The sequence below is a fragment of the Dendrobates tinctorius genome, unplaced genomic scaffold (assembly GCF_039654945.1).
Source record: "Dendrobates tinctorius isolate UK_male_01 unplaced genomic scaffold, ASM3965494v1 ptg000070l, whole genome shotgun sequence".
In the NCBI taxonomy this organism is placed as follows: Eukaryota; Metazoa; Chordata; class Amphibia; order Anura; family Dendrobatidae; genus Dendrobates; species Dendrobates tinctorius.
The window spans coordinates 77,705,047-77,732,927 of NW_027361738.1; the positions used below are offsets into that span (position 1 = coordinate 77,705,047).

The window sequence follows — 27,881 nt, forward strand, 5'->3', positions numbered from 1 at the left end:
AAACAGTGGAAACCCCCCACAAGTGACCCCATTTTGGAAACTAGACCCCCCATGGAACTTATCTAGATGTGTGGTGAGCAGGGCTGTGGAGTCGGAGTCGGAGTCGTGGAGTCGGAGTCGGTGCTCATTTTGGTGGAGTCGGAGTCGGAGTTGGAGTCGGTATAAAATGGACCGACTCCTAAAATATATAATAAATTGGGTACAGTAATTCAATGCAGGATGTGCTGAATATTTTTTCATAGGAGTTTGGGAAAGTTATGAAATGTCCTATAAATGGCTGTTCTATTCCTGATCTAAGGCTACATTCACACACAGCGTTTTTCCTGTGTTTTTTGAGGATACGTTTTTCAGCTGCAAAAGTTGATCATCTTTTTAAAAAACTGCATCACCTGAAAGGTTTTTGAGCTCATAGATAATGTTACTCAATAGCAAAAGCAGATTAGAAATCTGCTCTATCTATCCATATCTGTCTATCCATATCGTATCTGTACCAAAAAGAATGAAAACCGGGTAGTACACCAATATATATTCTGTTCTATCTAAATATCTTGATTATTGGATCATAAAAATGATTAAATGTCTGAGGTTCACATTGTACTACAATAAATTTTTCACTTAAATATAAGCAATATGTGTGGGAGTCGGAGTCGGAGTTGGAGTCGGTGAAAGGGAAATTGAGGAGTCGGAGTCGGAGTCGCAGGTTTGGTTTACCGACTCCACAGCCCTGGTGGTGAGCACTTTGAACCCCCAAGTGCTTCACAGAAGTTTATAAACGCCAGGGCGTGAAAATAAAAAAATCATTTTTTTCCACAAAAATGATATTTTTGCCCCCAATTTTTTATTTTCCTAAGGATAACAGGAGAAATTGGACCCGAAAAGTTGTTTTGCAATTTGTCCTGAGTAGGCTGATACCCCATATGTGGGGGTAAAACACTGTTTGGGCGAATGGCAGAGTTTGGAAGGAGCACCATTTGACTTTGTCAACGCAGAATTGGCCGGAATTGAGATCAGACGCCATGTTGCATTTGGAGAGCCCCTGATGTGCCCAAACAGTGGAAACCCCCCCAATTATAACTCCAACCCTAACCCCAACACACCCCTAACCCTAATCTGTGCCCTAACCCTAGCCCTAATGGGAAAATGGAAATAAATACATTTTCTTTTAATTTTATTATTTTTCCCTAACTAAGGGGGTGATAACGGGGGGTTTGATTTACTATATATGGCGGTTTTTATGTTTGGCAGCTGTCACACGCTAAAAGACCCTTTTTATTATAAGAATAGTTTTTGCATCACCACATATTGAGAGCTATAATTTTTCCATATTTTGACCCACTGAGTCATGTGAGGTCTTATTTTTTGCGGGATGAGTTGACGTTTTTATTGGTACCATTTTCGGGCACGTGACATTTTTTGATCGCTTTTTATTTTGTTTTTTGGGACGCAGAATTTACAAAAACCAGCGTTTGAATTTCTTTTGGGTGGTGCGTTTACGCCGTTCCGGGTGCGGTAAAATTTATAAGGCGGTTTTATTCTTCGGGTCAGTACGGTTACAGCGATACCTCATTTAGGTCTTTTTTTAATGTTTTGGCGCTTTTATACAATGAAGACAATTTTATATAAAAAAATAATTATTTTTGCATCACTTTATTCTGCGAGCTATAACTTTTTTATTTTTTCGCTGATGATGCTGTATGGCGGCTCGTTTTTTGCGGGACAAGATGACGTTTTCAGCGGTACCATGGATATTTATATGCATCTTTTTGATCGTGCGTTATTGCACTTTTTGTTCGGCGGTATGATAATAAATTATTATTTTTTGCTTCGTTTTTTATTTTTATTTTTAAGGGGTTCGCTTAAGGGGTTAACTATTGGGACAGTTTTATAGGGCGGGTCGTTACGGACGCGGCGATACCAAATATGTGTACTTTTATTGTTTTTTTTCTCTTAATTTCCAAAAAATGAATTTATTGGGGAATATTTTTTTTTTTTTTAATTTATTTTTACACTTTTTTTTCTTTTTTTTTTTAACTTTATTACAATGTCCCGGGGGGGACATAACTGTCCTGTGACAGATCGCTGATCTGTCACTGTCACAGGCAGTCCAGAAGGCTTCCTCATGCCTGCGCTTTGCAGGCACTGAGGAAGCCAGCTTCCTGCAGGCCCCCGGAGGTCCCCACCGCCATATTGGATCCGGGGACCTACAGGAAAAGAGCCCCCCGCAGCAGCGCTGCACATTGCGCTGCTGTGGGGGGCTCAGGGAAGCACGGAGGGAGCCCCCTCCCTGCCGATGCTTCCCTTTAACCCCCGGTACAGTGCGATCGTGTTTGATAGCGGTGTGCAAGGGGTTAATGTGTCGGGGGCGGTCAGTGACCACCCCTGACACATTGTGCCGGGTGTCAGCTGTGATAATCAGCTGACACCCGGCCGCGATCAGCGGCGCTCACCACGTGGGCGCCGCTGATCGCTGTGACGTAATATTCCATCCATGGTAATTAGGTCCAGGGTCACATGGACGGAATATTACGTCCATTGTAGGTAAGGGGTTAATGGTGCTCAAACTGCAAGCAGCATAAATCAGAATCTGGCCGGCTCTTGCCAGCACCAATGCAGGTGACTGAGAAGTATTATCCATTACAACAGAGAGGTCCAATCATCTCTAGCAACGCTGAGAAGAGCCAGCCACGGGAGAGGCAGTGCTGGACCAGTCTCATGTAAAGCTATAGTCCCCGGCTGGTCGTTTAAAGTAAATTTTCTCTGACATGCTGGAGCAGTTGACCTTTATCAAACATTCGGAATTATGTAATTACTCCACATTGCCTTGCACAAGTTGCCCCGGCATCACCATTTGGCTCCCACTCCTCGCCCCGATGTCGCCTTGCCACCACCTCTTCTTGAAGACAGCCTTGCCGCCCCTTCTCCCTGTCGACGGCGTAGCCTTGCCGCCCCTTCTCCCTGTCAACGGCGTCGCCTTGCCGCCCCCCTCCCTGTCAACGGCGTCGCCTTTCCGCCACCTCTCGACAATGGCGTCGCCTAGCCGCCACCTCGACAACGGCGTCACCTTGCCGCCACCTCGACAACGGCGTCGCCTTGCCGCCACCTCGACAACGGCGTCGCCTTGCCGCCACCTCGACAACGGCGTCGCCTTGCCGCCACCTCTCCTCGACAACGGCGTCGCCTTGCCGCCACCTCTCGACAACGGCGTCGCCTTGCCGCCACCTCTCCTTGACAACAGCTTTGCCGCATCTCCCCGTCCAGGCGTCGACTTGCCACACCCCTCTTACCACCTAGGCATCTCCATGCCGCACCTCTGCAATTTCTAGTATACTATGCTCTGCACAGGACTCTGAAAAACCTCCTGTCCTCACCCCAGAAAGTCTCTGATTTACATATGTAAAAGTTAATTCCATTAGACATTTGCTGCTTTTTGTGTCCATTTTTTGGAGTCTCATCCATACCTGTACGATAGATTGACACAGCCGCTCCTGCTCTAGCTCGTAATATTTGCCATGACGCCTCCTGTTCTGACCTCTCGCCCTCTTCTTGTCCTCTTCAACCTTCGTTCTTTGCTCATCCCGATTTCCTACAGCATCACCCAATTTAATTTTTTTTGCTTGAGGTTCGTCCATGGCATTGCTATTCACATCCTCGTCGTCCTCCTCAGTAACAAATGGTCCATCTTCGTCTATATGAGCGTGGAAGGCGTCCTTTGTGGTTAAATACCTGCAGCAATAAAAGCACAGGACGTTCAGAATATTCTTAAAGCAACAAGTATTAGGTCTGAAATACTAAAGACAACGCTCCTTTGCAAATCCTGAGGCCTCGATCAGACGTCCATTTTTCAGTTTATATGTCTGTGGAGCACGTATAGTGCCGCTCCAATCAAAAGGCCCATTAACGAGTGTTAATCAGCTATATACAAATCGATCCGCACTTAATCGGATCACTATGCTCATTTTCAGACCTGCTGTGATAACAAAGAAGCTTAAAGGGGTTGTCCACTACTTGACAACTCTTTATTAATAGTATAAAATAATAATAAAAAAAATATATATATTAACCTCCTGGCCTAGTGGTGATCCTTCGATCTTAGTGCAATGCATGATGCCGGTCACCTGAGAATGTCAAGTGACCACTGCAGCCAGTCAGCATATCCTGATTGGCTGCAGCATTCACTGCCATTAGAGCGGTAGAACAGTGTTTCCACCTGGGTGACAAAGTATAAAGGGGTTTTTTTTTTGTTATTTATAATTTGTGCTGCACCCTGGAGTACAGTAGTGGACAAACCTCTTATTAGTTGCTTTGGGCAACAGCTCCAGTTCTTTTCTGCACCACTTTCCATACAGGAGATCTACAGACATCATTGTAAGTATACAATATAACACTTACTCGGTTTTAATAGCAGCGACTCCTCTATCAGAATTGACCTTTATTACACCGTCACTCCGCTTGCCATCATCTGCCATCCTGGAAGAAGGATTCAAATATTAGTTTAAAAACAAAATTATTAACAATAAAAAAAAAATTAATAGAAAAATAATATTTGTGTCATCATTATATAGTAATTGCTCAAAGTACTAAAAATGATGTTGGTCTAAAAATTAAAATAATAATAAAACAAAAATTTAAAAATAAATAACCTTATTCCTCAATTAAAGAGAAGTTAATAAGTGAGAAATCTGCAAAAGTCTGATTTATAAAAATAAAATTAACTCATAATGCAAACACCACAGAGAAGAAAAAAAGCCAGAATTGTAATTTTTCAGACATCCACCCAAAAGGAATAAAAAAAACGACCAAAATGTTTTATGCACCCAAAACAGTACTAATAAAAATAATGGCTCGCACACACACACAGGGACGGGATAGTACATCACAGCGATCAGCGGCATCCACGTGGTGAGCGCCGCTGATCGCGGCCGGGTGTCAGCTGATTATCACAGCTGACACCCGGCACCCGACACATTAACCCCTTGCACACCGCGATCAAACACGATCGCGGTGTACCGGGGGGTTAAAGGGAAGCATCGGCAGGGAGGGGGCTCCCTCCGTGCTTCCCTGAGCCCCCCACAGCAGCGCAATGTGCAGCGCTGCTGCAGGGGGCTCCATCCCTGCATGTCCCCGAATCCAAGAAGGTGACGGGGACCTTTGGGGGCCTGCAGGGGGCTGACTTCCTCACTGCCTGCAAAGCGCAGGCATGAGGAGGTCTGTGCAGTGCCTGTGACAGATCGCTGATCTGTCAAAGTGATCTGTGATGTGACAGATCAGCGAACTGTCACATGACAGTTGTGTCCCCCCTGGCACAATGTAATAAAGTTAAAAAAAAAAAAAAAAAGGTGTAAAAATAATTTTTAAAACAATCGCTAAATAAGTTAAAAGAAAAAAATATTCCCTAATAAATTCATTTTATGGAAATAAAAAAAAAACAATAAAAGTACACATTTGGTATTGCCGCGTCCGTAACGACCCGCCCTATAAAACTGTCCCACTAGTTAACCCCTTTAGCGAACCCCTTAAAAAATAAAAATAAAAAACTAAGCAAAAAATAATGATTTATTATCATACCGCCAAACAAAAAGTGCAATAACGCGCGATCAAAAAGACGCAATTAAATATCCATGGTACCGATGAAAACATCATCTTGTCCCGCAAAAAACGAGCCGCCATACAGCTCCATCAGCAAAAAAATACAAAAGTTATAGCTCGCAGAATAAAGCGATGCAAAAATAATTATTTTTTATGCAAAATTGTTTTCATTGCATAAAAGCACCAAAACATAAAAAAAGACATAAATGAGGTATCGCTTTAACCGTACTGACCCGAAGAATAAAAGGGCTTTATCAATTTTACCGCAGGCGGAACGGTGTAAACGCACCCCACCCAAAAGAATTTCATGAAACGCTGGTTTTTGTTCATTCTGCGTCCCAAAAATCGGAATAAAAAGCGATCAAAAGATGTCACGTGCCCGAAAATGATACCAATAAAAACGTCAACTTGTCCCACAAAAAATCTCACATGACTCGGTGGGTCAAAATATGGAAAAATTATAGCTCTCAATATGTGGTGATGCAAAAACTGATTTTACAATAAAAAGCGTCTTTTAGCGTGTGACAGCCGCCAAACATAAAAATCGCCATAAATAGTAAATCAAACCCCCCGTTATCACCCCCATAGTTAGGAAAAAATAATAAAATTAAAAAAATGTATTTATTTCCATTTTTCCATTAGGGTTAGGGCTGAGATTAGGGTTAGGGGTGTGTTGGCATTAGGGGGTTTCCACTGTTTGGGCACATCAGCTGCTCTTCAAACGCAACATGGCGTCTGATCTCAATTCCAGCCAATTCTGCGTTGAAAAAGTCAAACGGCGCTCCTTCCTTTCCAAGCTCTGCCATGCGCCCAGTGTTTTACCCCCACATATGGGGTATCAGCCTACTCAGGACAAATTGCAAAACAACTTTTGGGGTCCAATTTCTCCTGTTACCCTTAGGAAAATAAAAAATTGGGGGCAAAAATATTTTTGTGGAAAAAAAATGATTTTTTTATTTTCACACCCAGGCGTTATAAACTTCTGTGAAGCCCTTGGGGGTTCAAAGTGCTCACCACACATCTAGATAAGTTCCGTGGGGGGTCTAGTTTCCAAAATGGGGTCACTTGTGGGGAGTTTCAATAGTTTAGGTACATCAGGGGCTCTCCAAACGCACATGACACCCACAGACCATTCCATCAAAGTCTGCATTCCAAAACGTCACTACTATCCTTTCGAGCCCCGACGTGTGCCAGATACAGTAGTTTTCTCCCACATATGGGGTATCAGCGTACTCAGGACAAATTGGACAACAACTTTTGGGGTACAATTTCTCCTGTTACCCTTGGGAAAATAAAAAAAATGGGGACTAAAAGATGTTTGTTGAAAAAATACGATTTTTTATTTTCACGCCCGGTTGTTACAAACTTCTGTGAAGCCCTTGGGGGTTCAAAGTGCTCACCACACATCTAGATAAGTTCCGTGGGGGGGTCTAGTTTCCAAAATGGGGTCACTTGTGGGGGGTTTCCTCTGTTTAGGTACATCAGGGGCTCTCCAAATGCAACATGACACCCGCAGACCATTCTGTTATGAGCTCATTTTCTGCTCCACCAGTTGAGAGTTCTTCTTCCGTTCTCCCTCTGGTGGTGACAGGAGGTAGTGAGGTTGGTTTAATTGGTAGTGATCTGCCACCTGATGAGAAGGATAACGATTGGATCTCTGGAGTATCAGACTGGATATAAGACGGCCGACGCCCTATCCTGGTGCTGGTGATTCAGTCTTCTCCTCAGGTCTTGGACTTCAACTCTGTTCCAGTCTTCTCAAGTTAAGTTTGTTTTTGCTAATGTTCACACTTGCTATTGTTGGTCAATTCAGTTTTTTGTGGGGTCAGCTAGCCCGGCTGGGCTGTGCTTCTACTCTTATTTATCTGTATTTGCCAATTTGTTTTTTGTCCCTTATTAGATTGGCCTCTTTTTGCTCTGTTTCAGAATATTTCAGAGTGCTGATATAGTGGGAGAAGTCTAGTGACTTCAGGGTTAATTTTGCTATCAGAAGTGTTGAACATTATTTTTGGTAGGGTTTTTGGCAGATTGCAGACAGTGTTTCCTTTCCTTTCTAGTTAGTTTGGCCCCATTGTTTGCTCAGCCTATTTTTCTGCCTTTGTTTGTGTTTTCTTCTTGTTTCACCGTCAATACATGTGGGGGGCTGTCTTTCCTTTGGGGTCTGCTCTGGGGCAGTTAGTTTTCCTCTTTTCCTGCTTTAGGCTTATTTAGCTCTCCGGATGTGACGAGACGTCTAGGACCATCGTAGGAACGCTCCACGACTGCTGTTAGTTGCGTGGTTAGGATCAGGGATCTGCAGTCTGCATAGTTACCAACCTCTCTGGTTTTCTGAGACTTCGCTTTTGTTGTTTTTTTCTCCTCGGCGACCCATTCATAACAGAATCACCAGCCATACCGCAGATTCTAGGGCACTCAAAAGCAGGAAAAAATTGTTAAAAAAAAAAAAGTGTCAGAATTTTTTTTTTTTTATATATTTTTTCCTCTTTTTCTCTTGGGCCATAGGGGGATTTTTTTTCTCCTAATGGAGATTAAGCAACTGTCTGATCGTGTGGAGCAACTTGCTGCTGAAGTACAGGGAATTTCCACCTACCTCATTCAGTCACATGCTGCTGAGCCCAAGAGCCCTACTCCTGATGTGTTTTCTGGGGATCGGTCTAAATTTCTGAATTTTAAGGATAATTGTAAATTATTTCTTGCCTTGAAGCCTAACTCATTGGGGAGCTCTGTGCAGCAGGGCTGTGGAGTCGGAGTCGGAGTTAGTTTTGGTTGGAGTTGGTAGAAATGTACCGACTCCAGCTTTAAAAAAAATGTATTAATATTTCATAATTGAACTTTCATATGAATTTTATAAATGTTACTCAAATATACAGTCATGGCCAAAAGTATTGACACCCCTGCAATTCTGTCAGATAATATTCAGTTTCTTCCTGAAAATGATTGAAAACATAAATTCTTTGGTATTATTATCTTCATTTAATTTGTCTTAAATGAAAAAACACAAAACAGAATTAAGCAAAAAGCAAAACATTGATCATTTCACACAAAACTCCAAAAATGGGCCGGACAAAAGTATTGGCACCCTCAGCCTAATACTTGGTTGCACAACCTTTAGCCAAAATAACTGCGACCAACCGCTTCCGGTAACCATCAAGAGTTTCTTACAATGCTCTGCTGGAATTTTAGACCATTCTTCTTTGGCAAACTACTCCAGGTCCCTGATATTTGAAGGGTGCCTTCTCCAAACTGCCATTTTTAGATCTCTCCACAGGTGTTCTATGGGATTCAGGTCTGGACTCATTGCTGGCCACCTTAGAAGTCTCCAGTGCTTTCTCTCAAACCATTTTCTAGTGCTTTTTGAAGTGTGTTTTGGGTTATTGTCCTGCTGGAAGACCCATGACCTCTGAGGTAGACCCAGCTTTCTCACACTGGGCCCTAAATTATGCTGCAAAATTTGTTGGTAGTCTTCTGACTTCATAATGCCATGCACACGGTCAAGCAGTCCAGTGCCAGAGGCAGCAAAGCAACCCCAAAACATCAGGGAACCTCCGCCATGTTTGACTGTAGGGACCGTGTACTTTTCTTTGAATGCCTCTTTTTTCTCCTGTAAACTCTATGTTGATGCTTTTGCCCTAAAAGCTCTACTTTTGTCTCATCTGACCAAAGAACATTCTTCCAAAATGTTTTAGGCTTTTTCAGGTAAGTTTTGGCAAACTCCAGCCTGGCTTTTTTATGTCTCGGGGTAAGAAGTGGAGTCTTCCTGGGTCTCCTACCATACAGTCCCTTTTCATTCAGATGCCGACGGATAGTACGGGTTGACACCGTTGTACCCTCAGACTGCAGGGCAGCTTGAACTTGTTTGGATGTTAGTGGAGGTTCTTTATCCAACATCCGCACAATCTTGCGTTGAAATCTCTTGTCAATTTTTCTTTTCCGGCCACATCTAGGGAGGTTAGCCACAGTGCCATGGGCTTTAAACTTCTTGATGACACTGCGCACGGTAGACACAGGAACATTCAGGTCTTTGGAGATGGACTTGTAGCCTTGAGATTGCTCATGCTTCCTCACAATTTGGTTTTTCAAGTCCTCAGACAGTTCTTTGGTCTTCTTTCTTTTCTCCATGCTCAATGTGGTACACACAAGGACACAGGACAGAGGTTGAGTCAACTTTAATCCATGTCAACTGGCTGCAAGTGTGATTTAGTTATTGCCAACACCTGTTAGGTGCCACAGGTAAGTTACAGGTGCTGTTAATTACACAAATTAGAGAAGCATCACATGATTTTTCGCACAGTGCCAATACTTTTGTCCACCCTCTTTTTTATGTTTGGTGTGGAATTATATCCAATTTGGCTTTAGGACAATTCTTTTTGTGTTTTTTCATTTAAGACAAATTAAATGAAGATAATAATACCAAAGAATTTGTGTTTGCAATCATTTTCAGGAAGAAACTGAGTATAATCTGACAGAATTGCAGGGGTGTCAATACTTTTGGCCATGACTGTATATGTTCTATCAAACTATGAACAACAGTGATAAGCAGTTCTGCTGGAGATAGAGACATTTCTTACTTCTTGTGTGTCACTGTTCTCCACTGCCCTTATCTAATCTTATACTTGGTTAACCTCATGCTGCCCCAACCCCCCTACTTACAATGTATGAAACTGAAAGTGAAAATGTGTTGCAAATTCTTAGTAGTAAAGCTCCTCCTCTAGACTAGATCATACTAGGTGTGCGTCTTCCAAGCATCTCACAGCTGCCTGCTACTCAGAAGAGGAAGACTGTAAGAAGTATTATCCTTTCAACAAACTTTGCATCAGTTAACTGTGAGTACATGAGGAATAATAACAGTATTACTGACCACTATATCAGTTGTATGACCTGGCAATAATTTTGTACAATTGTTTTTAGGAAAAACAATTGTCATTTGGATTGTGAATGCAGAATTAAAAACCTGAGAATGTCAAAGAAGCATCACATTAAATCAGCTGTATTTGAACATTTCACCATCACTCAAGATAGAAAACATTATGTCTGTCAGTGTATGACAAATGATCCAGACGAAAACAAATGCTGTGAAGCCAAGATGAGTGCATATTCAGGCAAAGATAAAAATGCTCCTACCAGAGCTTCTAATCTAAAGAGACATTTACAGCGCTTTCATCCAGAAGTACTGAAAGCAGTGGATGAGAAAGACTGCATCCAAACCAATGAACCAGTGCCCAGCTCTTCCAGCCAAACAAAGGAGCAAAGAACTTTGCAGCCATCAGTTGCAAGATATTTTGTCAGTGACAAAGTTACTGTGACAATGACAGTAGATACATTTAAAAAACAGATCATAGAGCTTGTTGTAAAGGATAGTGTGCCTATTTCATTATTTTCACGACCAGCTTTTATGTGTCTGAATGGGGAAATGGCCCGCAAGCTTGGTGTTTCTCTGGAGAGAGAGAGTATTAGAAAATTAGTAATCAAAGAAGCTTTTAAACAAAAGGAAGAACTTAAAAAAACTCTCAAGGGACGCTTTCTGTTTCTTAAAATGGATGCCTGCACACGTCACAGAGTGAACTATTTTGCCATCAATGTCCGATTTGTTTGTGACAAAAATGAAATAGTTACCAAGACATTGGCAGTAAAAGACACCAAAGCTCATCACACCAGTGAGTTTCTCCAGGTCTTGGTGGAAAAGGTTCTGCAAGACTATGAACTTAAAAAAGAGCAAGTTCTTTCTGCCGTAAATGACAATGCTTCAAATATGATAAGTACTATTAAGCTAATGAATGAGAGTAATGATGGTGACCAGCAGCTAGAACAACATTCTGGGTCCACAGACACAGAAATGTTTGAAATAGAGGAACACTGTATTGTAACTGAGGAGCAAACTGAAGTTGCTTCAGATGAACAGCAACATGATAGTTTAGATGATCTTGTTGAAACTGTGTCAATATGTTCTTTCATTCATCACATGCGCTGTGTTGTGCATACGCTACAGCTGGCTATAAGAGACAGTCTGCAAGAAGGACATGCTGCTGCACTGATTGGCAAGGTGAGAAAATTGGCTACTGTTGCCAGAACCCCTAAAGTTGACTCAATTTTGAAGAGACGTGCTGGAAAAGGGGCAATTATTGATCAAGCCACACGATGGGGCAGTACTTACTTAATGATTCAGCGCTTGGTTGAACTGAAAACCTTTCTTGTAGACATGGCTAACCCTCAACTGACGCTAAATGAAAGTCAGTGGAATCAGGTGACTGAGCTGGAAAAATTGCTAGAGCACCCATTTACAGTGACTAAAAAATTACAAGCAGAGGACTTAACTCCAGGTATTTTCTTAAAGGAGTGGAAGAACCTGATGTTTCGCCTGCCCCAAAGAGGAGGGTTAATTGCAAGTGGCATTGCTACATCAATGAAACGGAGAGAGGAGCTACTATTACAAAATAACATTCTTTTGGCAGCTGTTTATGTAGACCCAATGCATTGGATTCTTCTAGATGATCAACAGCTAAGTAAAGGAAAAGAAGCTCTGTTTGAAATAGCAGTAAGGATGAAAGGGTTGCAGAACAGTCAGGAGGAACAAGAAGAATTTGGTCGTCCTGCCACATCTTCACCCTCATCATCAACTGATGAAGAATTTAATTTCAAAAAATATTTGGATCACAAGGACCGTGCAAAGCGTTCCCGCATAGAAGAAGCGTCATCCCCATCAAGGAACACAGCCAGTACATTTCAGCAGAATTTTTCATGTGCACTAAAAGAAATTGAGAAATTTGACCGTTCATCAAAAATAACAGTGCAACAAGCGATTCCTCTGTATCCTGACATTGTCAGAGATGTTGCCCGAGTGGTTACTGCTTTGCCACCAACACAAGTTAGTGTAGAGAGGTTGTTCTCTGCTCTCAAAATAATTAGATCAGATTTGAGGGCATCCATGAAGGAGGATCTGACAGAGGCAATACTTTTTCTGAGGACAAATTTATAGATTTCTTCTTATTAACTGCATAAAAGTGTTTATTGCATATTTACTTACAGTTTAGAAAAGTTTATAAAAGTTATTTGCTATATTCTAATTGTATTCTAATAAATGTAGTTTTTGCTCTAAGTGGTCTGATTACTTATATGATGGTGAGAAACTGAATAAGCACGATGTTTAATATTTTACAACAGTAAATTTGTTATGAATTGGCCATTTATGAAGGAGCCGGAGTCGGAGTCGGAGCCTGATAAAATCCAGGAGTCGGAGTCGCAACTGTGGCTTACAGACTCCACAGCCCTGCTGTGCAGCAGGTTAAAATTGTCATCTCCTTGCTGCGCGGCGATCCCCAGGATTGGGCGTTTTCTCTGACACCTGAAAACCCTATTCTGACTAATGTGGATGCATTTTTTCAGGCCTTGGGGTTGTTGTATGATGAACCTAATGCTGTTGATCAAGCTGAGAGAACCCTGTTGGCATTAAACCAGGGTCAGGATCCTGCAGAGTTATTCTGTCAAAAATTCCAAAAGTGGGCGGTCCTTACTACATGGAATGATAGTGCATTGGCAGCTCTCTTTCGGAAAGGTTTATCAGAGACCGTAAAAGATATTATGGTGGGATTTCCTGTTCCCTCTGGTCTTGACGATTCTATGTCATTAGCCATTCAAGTTGATCGGCGTTTACGTGAACGTAAAACTACACGGGAGGCGCTGCCACCTTTTGGACAAATGTCTGAACCTATGCAATGTGATGGGGTGTTGTCTAGGGCGCAACGTCAGGAGTTTAGAAGGCGTAATAAGCTGTGTTTTTTCTGTGGAGACGCCTCTCATACTATTTCTGTCTGCCCTAAACGAGAGAAACGTTTTGCACACACATTTGCTGTGGGCAGTATACAACCCAAGTTCCTTTTGGTAATTACTCTGATCAGCTCCTTGTCCACATTTTCCACTAAGGCTTTTGTGAATTCACGAGCAGCTCTGAGTCTGATGGATTTGGACATTGCTAAACGTTGTGGTTTGTCCATGTCGCCTCTGCAGACACCTATTCCTTTGAGGGGTATTGATGCCTCTCCTTTGGCGGAGAATAAACCTCAGTTTTGGACCCAGGTGATAAAGCGAGTTGCCCCAGACCACCAAGAAAATTGGAACTTTTTGGTGCTGCATAATTTGCTTGATACTATTATTCAGGGTTTACCCTGGTTGCAAACTCATAACCCAGTTTTGGATTGGAAATCTGTGTCTGTGGTGAGTTGGGGTTGTCAGTGTGTTCTTAGGGACGCTCCTGTTTTCTCCACCTCTCCTCAGTCTCATGATATTCCTGATTATCTGACTGATTTTTCTGATGTATTTAGTGAGAGTAAGGCTACTTTCACACATCAGGTTTTCGGCGTCAGGCGCGATCCGGCGTCGTGCCGGAATGCCGGATCCGGCAAATGTTTTGTAAAACCTGAAGTGCCGGATCCGGTTTTCTGCCGGATCCGTCTTGTTCTTGACAGACAAAACCGGATCCGTCTCATCCGGTTCATCCGTTTTTCTATCCGTTTTTCGACGGATTACGCCGGATCCGGTTTTTAAAATTGACCCTTCTGGCCTTCCGAACGGGATTGGCTACTGGAAAACTAGATATAGCATGTTCCTACAGCCCTTCTTTGACAGGTTGTAGAGAAGAAAGTGCAGGTTGGAGAGAAGAGCAAGTTACTGGCGAAGATGGATGTTGTCATTGGAAATATTACCACTAGAAGTTCTGTGACGGTTTCAGGGACAATTTTCCACTATACTTTATGTCACCTCAAGGCAGAGTACACTGGGATGACAGAGTGTGAAAGATTTGTGCCCTAAACTTGTGTACCTTCTGGACCAACAGTATATACCTTTGCCAACCAAAGTTGGCTATCTTGTCATGGTCTATTTTTACCTTTAGGCCACAGGTGTGTACCTGGTTGTGTTTTATGCAAAGTATTTCACCTTTTAACAAAAGTTGTGTACATTGTTAGGAAATCACCAACAATAAACACAACTTTTTAGGTGAAATACTTTGCTTCAAACACAACCAGGAACACAACTGTGGCACAAAGCTAAAATTTACCCACAGTTATATACCTGGTTTTGAATACCTTTTTACCTTTGAAATACCCTGTATTTAACCTTTTTTTAAAACATAGTTCGCCGCAGAAAGAAATGACAGACAACCATTGTGAAACGATAATTTAACTTTTATTTAAATTTTTTTTTTTTTTTATGTTTTTAAAGTGCAAAAAACTTTTTTAATAAAGGTTTTAAACCCAATGGGCATTTTTATTACAAAAAAAAACATTACAACTCTGTGTACTGTGGGGTGGAAATACTGCTGGAGGGGCTGCGGGACACTTCGACACTGGGTGTGTGGAGAGAGGACTGGGATCGTGGTGGGGAAGGAACAGTTAGAGGTGAAGGTGTGGAAAAAGCTACAGAATGGGTGGACATGTGGGAGGCAGAAGAGGTGGTGGGTGGTGGAGTGGAGGGTTGGGCAGGGACTGTAGGAGCAGATGATGTTGATGGAAAGTTGTATGGGGAAGGAGTTTGATACGGGGAAGGAGTTTGGTATGGGGAAGGAGTTTGGTACGGGGCAGGTTGCTGGAAGTGGGGAGATGTCTGGTACTGGGGAGGTTGCTGGTATGTAATAGGAGGGGGAGGATGGAAAGTGGCTGGAGGGGGTGCAGATGTAATAGGAGGGGGAGGATGGAAAGTGGCTGGAGGGGGTGCAGATGTAATAGGAGGGGGAGGATGGAAAGTGGCTGGAGGGGGTGCAGGTGGAGGAACTACAGTGGTGGGAGGTGGAGGTTGGGAGGTAACCTGCTGTAGAGCACCGTGGCACGAATGCATTACATGCATCTGCTGGGTAGGAGATAGTGTTGCCATGCGCTCCACAACAGACCTGAAAAAGGTGTGGTTTGGCGAAGATCTTGCTTCTGAATGCATGGTTTGCAGAAGTGTCTTCACCTCCAGAATGCTGGAGTTGATCTGCTGAAAGCCTGCGGAGATTTGCTCTGACAAGACTTTGAGACAGTTCTGGAAAGATGCATTCAGATGCAAGAACTCTTGCGCATAACTCTTTTCCTGACCCCTCTGCCGCCCAGTACCCGCAGGTGTACTAGAGGTGGCAGGGGCAGAAGGGTGGGGTAAAGGGAAATCGATCTCCTCACCAGCAGCTTCATGTAATGTAGGCGGCCACGATGCTCCTGTGCTGGTGGATGGGACAGATGGGTCGAATGTGTGGGAAGGCTGGGAAGGTGCAGATGTACCGGGGCGGTCGAAGTGTCCCTCGGTGCCGGTCTCCTCAGGGATCGCCTCAGAAGGGTCCAATCGTGCAGGCTCCCGAGTGCTGCTCACCGTGCTGTGGAATAAAGAGAAAAAAAAACAATTAAAATACTGACATGGTATGGCCCTGGCTGAAAAAAAAGTTACATCTAACATTTTTTTCACATGTGGTGTGTAATATTTACCTTCTGGTGAGCATTGTTTCCCGGAGGAACGACAGGGCTTCTGCGTACTTGTACTTGCTCCTGCGTCCTCCAGATCCACTCGGGGCCCGCATCTCTTTATTGAACTCCTTCTTGAAACGATCCCTCACAGACCGCCACCGATTCACAATTCTGTTCCCTGAAACGAGAAAGGAGTGGTTAGTATACAACATCAGTGTTTCACAAACTCCAGTCCTCATGGTCCCCAGGGGTCATGTTTTCAGGATTTCCATAGTAAATAGAAATCCTGAACACATGATCCGTGGGGACCACGAGGACTGGAGTTCGGGAAACACTGGTTTACATCAAGCAACCGGTACTGTATATACTTACGCTCTTTAATCTGGGCCCGAGCTTCGAGGTCCTCCCAGCGGCCCACAAGGAGCGAACAGATTTCCTCCCAGAGTCGTCTGGTAACGATAAGGTCAGCGTGGCGGCGGTCAGCCATATTCCAGAGCGGCTCCCTTTCTCTGACGAGATCGATGAGGTGGTCCACATCGAGTCCTCCATCCTCACTGTCAGAGTCGGGAGCACGCTGTGAAGGCTGTTAAAGAAAAAGACAAAAATAACATAATTAGCTTCCACAAAAGAAATGAAATAAAAAGTGCAAAAAAAAAAAGCAAAAATATTTATACTTACACGCTGGTGACCGCCGCGTTGCTGTCGCCGACGACCCTGGGAGGCACTGCGAGGACCTCTTGGCCGAGCACCAGATTGGGAAGACTAGAGAAGAAAACAAAAAATGTTATGTCTTTGGATGTAGGCATTTGTTTGCTGTGTGTGGTCTGCAGAACATTGTTTTCTATGTGTTGTGTGTAGTGTGATGTTGTGTTTCTGCGTTTGATGCAAAAAACTTACCAATTGTGAGCCCACTCCAGGTGTCTGTCCACCCCTTCCTTCTTCTTCTGGGAGCTCCTCTTCATCTTGTGATTCCTGTTTTGAAATAAAAGGCAATGAATAGACATATATTACAGAGATGATGGATTTTGGAAATAAAAACTTACCGTCAAACGCTGACGATGCGAGGGAGGGCTCCCAGAAGAAGATGTGCTGTCCTGTTGATGGCCAGACTCCATGGCTGTGGGTATTGCTGCTGCCAGTGATGCCATTTCTGCTGCTGCTGCTGCTGCATCTCTTTGGCGGCTGTTGAATAAAGAGAAACAAAGGGCCAATGAATATCTTGATATTCCATGGCCCTAGTTTGGAGGAATGGGGGATTTGATAATTACCGTCTCTCATCTGCTGCTGGCCTCCCCTCCTCAGCATGTTCTATTTGCTGCTCCATTTGGGGTGGTGGTGGTGCTGATGGTGCTGCAGTGGTCTCCTGCCTTCTCCTGCTTCGCTTGGTTGCTTTCTTGGGTGGCATGTTGGGTGTGGCTGTGGGTCCCACTGTCTTGCTTTTATATATGTCTTGTGGGCAGAGCTACTGAGCATGCTCAGACCAAAAAAACCGGATCCGGCCACCGGATCCGGCTTTCGCCGGATCAGGCGCATTGCGGCGCTCATAGGCTTTCATTGTGTGAAAAAGCCGGACGCGCCGGATCCGGCGTGTCCGGCTTTTTCGCCGGAGACAAAAAACGTTACAGTAGACGTTTTTTCCAGACGCCGGATCGCGACACATTGCCGGATCCGGCGAAAACCGGATGAAACGCATGGCCATCCGGCGCAAATGCAAGTCAATGGGGGGGAAACCGGATCCGGCATTGCATTTCGCCGGATCCGGTTTCTGTCAAAAGCGCCGGATCGCGCCTGACGGCGAAAACCTGATGTGTGAAAGAGGCCTAAGTCTGCGTCTTTGCCTCCTCATAGGAGTTATGACTGTGCAATTGAGTTGATGCCTGGGTGTAAATTTCCCAAGGGTCGGCTTTTCAACTTATCTGTACCCGAACATGATGCTATGCGATCCTATATTAAGGAGTCGTTGGAGAAGGGTCATATTAGACCATCCTCGTCACCTTTAGGTGCTGTTTTTTTTTTTTGTGGCCAAGAAAGATGGTTCATTAAGTGGGGGAATTGATTATCGTTCCCTTAACAAGATGACGGTTAAATATCAGTACCCGTTACCTCTGATGTCTGATTTATTCTCCAGAGTTAAGAGTGCCTGCTGGTTTACTAAGCTTGACCTCAGGGGGGCGTATAATCTTATTCGCATCAAGCACGGGGATGAATGGAAGACGGCGTTTAATACTCCGGAGGGACATTTTGAGTACCTGGTGATGCCTTTTGGGCTCTCTAATGCCCCTTCTGTCTTCCAGTCCTTTATGAATGATATTTTCCGTGACTTTGTGGATAAGTTTTTGATCATCTATCTGGATGATATTTTGATCTTTTCTAGTGATTGGGATTCTCATGTGGAACATGTCCGGACTGTGTTCCGAATTTTGAGGAAGAATTCCCTGTTTGTTAAGGGATCAAAATGCCTCCTTTGGTGTACAGAGGATTTCATTTTTGGGATTTATTTTGTCTCCATCGACTATTGAAATGGACCCGGCCAAGGTACAGGCCATTTATGATTGGGTTCAGCCTACTTCTTTGAAGGCTCTTCAGAAATTTTTGGGTTTTGCTAATTTCTATCATAAATTTATAGGTAATTTTTCTAGTATTGTAAAACCACTGACTGATCTGACCAGGAAGGGAGCTGATGTGCTGAATTGGTCTCCTGAGGCTGTCTCAGCATTTCAGGAGCTTAAGCGGAGATTTACTTCAGCTCCAGTTTTACGGCAACCTGATGTCTCACTTCCATTTCAGGTGGAGGTAGAGGCTTCTGAGATTGGTGCAGGAGCTGTTTTGTCCCAAAAAGACCCTGTGACTTCTAAGATGAATCCCTGTGCCTTCTTTTTTCGAAAGTTTTCCCTATCTGAACACAACTATGATGTGGGGAATTGCTGGCCATGAAGTGGGCATTTGAGGAGTGGAGACATTGGTTGGAGGGAGCTAGACATCAATTTGTGGTCCTCACCAATCACAAGAATCTGACTTATCTGGAGTCGGCTAAACGCTTGAATCCTAGACAGGCTAGATGGGCCTTGTTTTTCACACGTTTTAATTTTGTCGTCTCTTTTCTTCCGGGCACTAAGAATGTTAAGGCAGACGCCCTTTCTAGGAGTTTCTTTGCTGACTCTCTTAATGTGACCGAGCCTACTACTATCCTAGGTGAGGGGGTAGTTCTTTCTGCCATTTCGCCCGATTTGAGACGCGCCCTGGAGGAATTTCAGCAGGATAAACCTGAGCGTTGCCCTATGGGAAGATTGTATGTTCCTGACCAGTGGAGAAAGAGAGTGATGTCTGAAGTCCATTGCTCCGCATTGGCTGGTCATCCAGGTATTTTTGGTACCAGAGATTTGTTGAGTCGGTCGTTTTGGTGGCCTGCCTTATCTCGTGATGTCAGGAATTTTGTACAGTCCTGTGGGACTTGTTCTCGGTCTAAACCCTGTTCTCGTTCTAGTGGGTTGCTGATGCCCCTGCCGGTGCCCAAGAGGCCATGGACCCATATCTCAATGGATTTTATTTCTGATCTCCCTGTCTCTCAGAGAATGACTGTTATCTGGGAAATTTGTGATAGATTTTCGAAGATGGTCCATCTTGTACCACTCCCTAAGTTGCCATCTTCTGCTGAGTTGGTGCCCTTGTTTTTACAACAGGTGGTTCGGTTACACGGGATTCCTGAGAACATTGTGTCCGATAGAGGGGTCCAGTTTGTTTCCAGATTTTGGAAAGCCTTTTGTTCCAATCTGGGAATTCAGTTATCCTTCTCCTCCGCGTTTCATCCCCAGACCAATGGGCAGACAGAGAACAAACCAGACCCTTGAGTCTTATTTAAGATGTTTTATATCTGCTGATCAAGATGATTGGGTCTCATTTTTGCCCTTGGCCGAATTTGCGCTGAACAATAGAGCTAGTTCTGCCACTTTGATGTCACCCTTTTTCTGTAATTTTGGGTTTCATCCTCGATTCTCTTCAGGGCAAGTGGAATCTTCGTCCTGCCCAGGTGTGGACACTGTGGTTGTAAGAATGCAGCAGATATGGGACCAAGTGGTGGATAAATTGTCGCTCTCTCAGGAAAAGGCCCAGCGTTTTTCCAACCGGCATAGGACCATTGGTCCCCGGTTTAAAGTGAGTGATATGGTTTGGTTGTCCTCTAAGAATATTCCTATGAAGGTTGCATCTCCAAAATTTAAGCCAAGATTTATTGGACCTTATAGGATTTTGGAGATTCTTAATCCTGTTTCTTTTCGATTGGCTCTTCCAGTTACGTTCAAAATCCATAACGTATTTCACAAGTCACTGTTGAAGAGGTTTGTTGAGCCAGTAGTCTCTGTGGCGGCACCTCCTGACCCTGTATTGGATAAAGGCAATGTGGAATATGAGATAGAGAAAATATTGGATTCTCGTTTGGTTTGACGGAGACGCCAGTATTTGGTCAAATGGAAGGGTTATGGCCAGAAGGATAATTCTTGGGTCTCTGCCTCTGATATTCATGCCAATAAATTGGTTCGTGCTTTTCACCGGGCCCATCCTGATCGGCCTGGTGGCATGGATGAGGGTTCGGTGACCCTTCCTCAAGGGGGGGGGTACTGTTATGAGCTCATTTTCTGCTCCACCAGTTGAGAGTTCTCCTTCCGTTCTCCCTCTGGTGGTGACAGGAGGTAGTGAGGTTGGTTTAATTGGTAGTGATCTGCCACCTGATGAGGATAACGATTGGATCTCTGGAGTATCAGACTGGATATAAGACAGCCGACGCCCTATCCTGGTGCTGGTGATTCAGTCTGCTCCTCAGGTCTTGGACTTCAGCTCTGTTCCAGTCTTCTCAAGTTAAGTTTGTTTTTGCTAATGTTAACACTTGCTCTTGTTGGTCAATTCAGTTTTTTGTGGGGTCAGCCAGCCCGGCTGGGCAGTGCTGAATTTCCACTCTTATTTATCTGTATTTGCCAATTTGCTTTTTGTCCCTTATTAGATTGGCCTCTTTTTGCTCTGTTTCAGAATATTTCAGAGTGCTGATATAGTGGGAGAAGTCTAGTGACTTCAGGGTTAATTTTGCTATCAGAAGTGTTGGACATTATTTTTGGTAGGGTTTTTGGCAGATTGCAGACAGTGTCTTTCCTTTCCTGTCCTTTCTAGTTAGTTTGGCCCCATCGTTTGCTCAGCCTATTTTCCTGCCTTTGCTTGTGTTTTCATCTTGTTTCACCGTCAATACATGTGGGGGGCTGTCTTTCCTTTGGGGTCTGCTCTGGGGCAGTTGTTATGAATGAATCACCGTAGGAGGCAAAAACATAAATGCTAGCTAAGTCCAGAAAACCAGAGAAGTTGGCAACTATCAGATTGCAGACCCCTGAACCTATCAACACAACTAGCAGTAGCCGTGGGGGGTTCCTACGATGACCTAGACCCCTCGATCACAGCCGGAGAGATACATAGGCCTAAAGAAGGAAAGGGGAAAACTAACTGCCCCAGAGCAGACCCCAAAGCAATAGGCAGCCCCCCACATATAATGACGGTGAAGCAAGATGAAAACACTTACACAGACAGAAAGACAGACTGAGCATAGACGGGGCCCAAAAACTACCTAGATAGGAACGGATAGGAAGGCTGCTGTCTGCAATCTGCCAAAACCCTATCAGAGACAAAAGCCAACAAGCGGATATAAAAATGGCCCTGAAGCAACTAAGCTTCAAAAACTAAATCAGCACTCAGGTAAATTCAGAAGACAGAGCTAACAGAACCCTGCACACTCCAGCAGGCAGTGGCAGAATCCAAAAAGCAAGAAAAACAAAAGCAAATCTTAAATGCAAAAGGCAAAACAGCAAACTTAGCTTTAGGAGAGCAGGAATCAGACTGGTGTCCACAGAGAAATCACCCGAAGGGCAGAAAGGGCGTAGGCTGCCTTAAATCCAGTCAGTGACTCCACTCAGCCAATCGTCTTCATTAGTCCCAGGTGCCTGATAATCAGGCTCACTACCTTCCTTCACTACAATAGGGAGTTCACCAGGCCTCAGTGACGGATGGGAAAATGAACCCACAACAGTACCCCCCCCTTGAGGAGGGGTCACCGAACCCTCAACAACGCTACCAGGGCGATCAGGGTGAGCCCGATGAAAGGCACGCACCAATCTTTTGGCATGAATATCGGAGGCAGAGACCCAGGAATTATCCTCCTGACCATAACCCTTCCACTTAACCAAATACTGGAGTCTCCGTCTAGCCAGAGGGGAATCCAGAATTTTCTCTACCTCATATTCCAAGTTACCTTCAACCAATACAGGGTCCGGAGGTGCCACCTCAGGCACAACTGGCTCAACAAACCTCTTCAACAAGGACTTATGGAACACATTATGGATCTTAAATGTGACAGGAAGAGCCAAACGAAAAGAGACCGGATTAATAATCTCCAAAATCTTGTAAGGTCCAATAAATCTAGGCTTAAACTTAGGAGAAGCCACCATCATAGCAATATTTTTTGATGATAACCACACCATATCACCAATCTTAAACTGGGGACCAATGGTCCTATGTCGATTGGAAAACCGCTGGGCCTTTTCCTGGGAGAGAGATAACTTATCCACCACTTGGTCCCAGATCTGGTGCATTCTCTCCACCACAGTGTCAACACCTGGGCAGGCAGAGGGCTCCACCTGCCCTGAAGAAAATCGAGGATGAAACCCAAAGTTACAAAAAAAAGGTGACATCAAAGTGGCAGAACTAGCTCTATTATTCAAAGCAAATTCGGCCAAGGGCAAAAATGAAACCCAATCATCCTGATCAGCAGAAATAAAACATCTCAAATACGACTCCAAGGTCTGGTTTGTTCTCTCTGTCTGCCCATTGGTCTGAGGGTGAAAAGCAGAGGAGAAGGACAACTGAATTCCCAACTTGGAACAGAACGTCCTCCAAAATTTAGACACAAATTGAACTCCTCTGTCAGATACAATGTTCTCAGGAATCCCGTGCAAGCGAACCACCTGTTGCAAAAACAGGGGCACCAACTCAGAGGAAGATGGCAACTTAGGGAGTGGTACAAGATGAACCATCTTAGAGAACCTATCACAAATCACCCAAATAACAGTCATTCTTTGAGAGACCGGCATATCAGAGATGAAATCCATTGAAATATGGGTCCATGGCCTCCTGGGGACCGGCAAAGGCATCAACAACCCACTAGAGCGAGAACAAGATTTAGACCGGGAGCAAGTCCCACAGGACTGCACAAAATTCCTGACATCATGAGACAAGGTGGGCCACCAAAAAGAGCAACTCACCAGATCTCTAGTACCAAAAATACCTGGATGACCAGCCAATGCAGAGCAATGAACTTCAGACATCACTCTCTTCTTCCACTGGTCAGGAACATACAACTTTCCACTGGGGCAATGCTCAGGTTTATCCTCCTGGAAATCTTGCAGAGCAAGTCTCAAATCGGGCGAGATGGCAGAAAGAACTACCCCTTTGCCTAAGATGGTAGCAGGCTTGGTCACCACAGGAGAATCAGCAAGGAAGCTCCTAGAGAGGGCGTCTGCCTTGACATTCTTAGTTCCAGGAAGGAAAGAGACCACAAAATCAAAACGTGTAAAAAACAAGGCCCACCTAGCCTGTCTAGGGTTCAAGCGTTTAGCCGACTCTAGGTAAATCAAATTTTTGTGGTCAGTGAGGACCACAACCTGATGTTTGGCTCCCTCCAACCAATGTCTCCACTCCTCAAATGCCCATTTCATGGCCAACAGTTCCCGATTCCCCACATCATAGTTACGTTCAGATGAAGAGAACTTTCGGGAAAAGAAAGCACAGGGATTCATTTTAGATGTTACCGGATCCTTTTGAGACAACACCGCTCCTGCACCAATCTCAGAAGCATCCACCTCTACCTGAAACGGGAGTGAGACATCAGGTTGCCGCAGAACCGGGGCAGAGGTAAATCTACGCTTCAGCTCCTGAAAGGAAGCAACCGCCTCCGGAGACCAATTCAACACATCCGCACCCTTCATGGTCAGGTCAGTCAATGGTTTGGCAATACTAGAAAATTTTGCTATAAATTTCTGATAAAAGTTAGCAAAACCCAAAAACTTCTGGAGGGCCTTCAAAGAAGTGGGCTGAACCCAATCATAAATGGCCTGTACCTTGGCCGGGTCCATTTCAATAGTTGACGGAGACAAAATAAATCCCAAAAAAGAAATCCTCTGTACTCCAAAAAGGCATTTTGATCCTTTGACATACAGAGAATTCTCTCTCAAGATCCGGAACACAGTCCGAATATGTTCCACATGAGCATCCCAATCCTTGGAGAAGATCAAAATATCGTCCAGATAGATAATCAAAAATTTATCGACAAAGTCTCGGAAAATATCGTTCATGAAGCACTGGAAGACAGAAAGGGCATTAGTGAGCCCAAAAGGCATCACCAGGTACTCAAAATGTCCCTCTGGAGTATTAAACGCCGTCTTCCATTCATCCCCCTGCTTAATGCGGATAAGATTATACGCCCCCCTGAGGTCAAGCTTGGTAAACCAGCAAGCACCTCTGACTCTAGAGAATAGATCCGAAATCAGGGGTAACGGATACTGATATTTAATAGTAATTTTATTGAGGGCACGATAATCAATACAAGGCCTTAAAGAACCATTCTTCTTGGCCACAAAAAAAAACCGGCACCTAAGGGTGAAGAGGATGGTCTAATATGACCCTTCTCCAACGCCTCCTTAATATAGGACCGCATAGCCTCGTGTTCGGGTACAGATAAATTGAAGAGCCGACCCTTAGGAAATTTACACCCCGGACTTAGTTCAATTGCACAGTCATAACTCCTATGAGGAGGCAAGGACGCAGACTCATTCTCACTAAATACATCATAGAATTCCGCCAAATAGTCAGGAACCTCATGCGACTGAGGAGAGGTGGAAAAAAACGGAGCCTCATTAAAGGTACACCGGCAACCCCAACTCACCACAGACACAGACTTCCAATCCAAAACTGGATTATGAATCTGCAACCAGGGAAACCCCAGAACAACGGCATCATGCAGACCATGCAACACCAAAAATCTACAATTTTCTTGGTGGTCTGGGGTGACCCGCATGACCAACTGGGTCCAAAACTGAGGTTTATTTTTAGCCAGAGGGGTAGCATCAATCCCCCTCAAAGGGATAGGCGTCTGCAGAGGTGTCAACGGAAATCCACAACGTTTAGCAAAATCCAAGTCCATAAGGTTTAGCGCTGCTCCCGAATCCACAAAAGCCTTGGCGGAAAATGTGGACAGGGAACAGATCAGAGTAATCTCCAAAAGAAACTTAGGCTGAACCCCACCAACAGAAAACGTGTGTGCAAAGCGTTTCTCACGTTTAGGACAAGCAGAAATAATATGTGAGGCATCTCCACAGAAAAAACACAGCTTATTACGCCTTCTGAATTCCTGACGTTGCGCCTTAGACAAAACTCTATCACATTGCATAGGTTCAGACATCTGTTCAACCGGTGGCAACACCTCTCGTGTAATCCTGCGTTCACGTAAACGCCGATCAACCTGAATGGCTAAAGACATAGAATCGTCCAGACCAGAGGGAACAGGAAATCCCACCATAGTATCTTTTACGGCTTCTGACAAACCCTTCCGAAAGAGAGCAGCCAAGGCACTATCATTCCAGGTAGTAAGGACCGCCCACTTTCGGAACTTTTGACAGTACAACTCTGCAGATTCTCGACCCTGGCTCAATGCTAACAGGGTCTTTTCAGCCTGATCAATAGCATTAGGTTCGTCGTACAACAACCCCAAGGCTTGAAAAAATGCGTTCACATTAGTCAGCATAGGGTCATCTGGTTTCAAAGAAAACGCCCAATCCTGGGGATCGCCGCGCAGCAAAGAGATGACAATTCTAACCCGCTGCGCGGGGCTCCCTGACAATTTAGGCTTCAAAGCAAAAAATAATTTACAATTGTTTTTGAAACTCAAAAATTTAGATCGATCCCCAAAAAATACATCAGGTGTAGGAATCTTTGGTTCAACAGTATGTGAACGAGCAAGATAGGCGGAAATTCCTCGCACTTCAGCAGCGAGCTGCTCCACACGATCAGACACTTGCTTAATCTCCATTGAGAGGAAAAAAAAATTCCCCCTACGGCCTCAGAGATATAGAGGAAAGAATATACACACTTTTTTTTTTTTTTTAAACACAATTCTTTCCTGCTATTGAGTAACCAAGGATCTGCGGTTGGCGGGTGATTGTGTTATGAATGAGTCACCGTAGGAGGCAAAAACATAAATGCTAGCTAAGTCCAGAAAACCAGAGAAGTTAGCAACTATCAGATTGCAGACCCCTGAACCTATCAACACAACTAGCAGTAGCCGTGGGGGGTTCCTACGATGACCTAGACCCCTCGATCACAGCCGGAGAGATACATAGGCCTAAAGAAGGAAAGGGGAAAACTAACTGCCCCAGAGCAGACCCCAAAGCAATAGGCAGCCCCCCACATATAATGACGGTGAAGCAAGATGAAAACACTTACACAGACAGAAAGACAGACTGAGCAAAGACGGGGCCCAAAAACTACCTAGATAGGAACGGATAGGAAGGCTGCTGTCTGCAATCTGCCAAAACCCTATCAGAGACAAAAGCCAACAAGCTGATATAAAAATGGCCCTGAAGCAATTAAGCTTCAAAAACTAAATCAGCACTCAGGTAAATTCAGAAGACAGAGCTAACGGAACCTGCACACTCCAGCAGGGAGTGGCAGAATCCAAAAAGCAAGAAAAACAAAAGCAAATCTTAAATGCAAAAGGCAAAACAGCAAACTTAGCTTTAGGAGAGCAGGAATCAGACTGGTGTCCACAGAGAAATCACCCGCAGGGCAGAAAGGGCGTAGGCTGCCTTAAATCCAGTCAGTGACTCCACTCAGCCAATCGTCTTCATTAGTCACAGGTGCCTGATAATCAGGCTCACTACCTTCCTTCACTAGAATAGGGAGTTCACCAGGCCTCAGTGACGGAGGGGAAAATGAACTCACAACAGGCAGTTAGCTTTTCTCTTTTCCTGCTTTAGGCTTATTTAGCTCTCCGGTTGTGACGAGGCGTCTAGGACCATCGTAGGAACGCTCCACGACTGCTGTTAGTTGCATGGTTAGGATCAGGGATCTGCAGTCTGCATAGTTACCAACCTCTCTGGTTTTCTGAGACTTAGCTTGTGTTGTTTTTTTCTCCTCGGCGACCCATTCATAACACCATTCCATCAAAGTCTGCATTCCAAAACATCACTACTTCCCTTCAGAGCCCTGACGTGTGCCCATACAGTAGTTTTCTCCCACATATGGGGTATCAGCGTACTCAGGACAAATTGGACAACTTTTGGGGTCCAATTTCTCTTGGTACCCTTGGGAAAATAAAAAAATTGGTTAATAAAAGATCATGTTTGTGGAAAAAATACGATTTTTTTATTTTCACGCCCGGGCGTTATAAACTTCTGTGAAGCACGGGGGGGTTCAAAGTTCTCACCACACATCTAGATAAGTTCTTTGGGGGGGGTATAGTTTCCAAAATGGTGTCATTTGTGGGGGGTTTCCACTGTTTTGGTACATCAGGGGTTTTCCAATCGCGACATGGTGTCCGATCTCAATTCCAGCCAAAAAAGTCAAATGGCGCTGCTTCCCTTCTGAGCTCTGCCATGCGCCCAAATAGTCGTTTACACCCACATATGGGGTATCAGCGTACTCAGGACAAATTGCACAATAACTGTTACGGTTCTGTTACCCTTGGAAAAATAAAAATTGGGGGTGAAAAGATCATTTTTGTGGAAAAAATATGATTTTTTTAATTGTACCGCTGTACGTTATAAACTTCTGTGAAGCCTTTGTGGG

The 27,881-nt window shown here is 44.2% G+C and overlaps 1 protein-coding gene across 2 annotated transcripts in view; it reads right to left on the reverse strand.

Annotated features, from left to right (window-relative positions):
• LOC141095711 (tRNA-dihydrouridine(47) synthase [NAD(P)(+)]-like) overlaps nt 1-27,881 on the reverse strand; it is a 68,164-nt gene that overhangs the window by 38,306 nt on the left and 1,977 nt on the right. The window contains exons 1-3 of one of the 2 annotated variants that reach the window (XM_073581957.1): nt 27,186-27,259; nt 4,390-4,467; nt 3,459-3,723 (exon numbers count right to left, since the gene is read on the reverse strand). In XM_073581957.1, the coding sequence (XP_073438058.1) occupies nt 3,459-3,723; nt 4,390-4,467; nt 27,186-27,244 (402 nt within the window). In that variant the 5' untranslated portion in view covers nt 27,245-27,259. Of the gene's footprint in view, nt 1-3,458; nt 3,724-4,389; nt 4,468-27,185; nt 27,260-27,881 lie in introns of those variants that run through there. The other variant, XM_073581958.1, reaches the window with a different exon arrangement.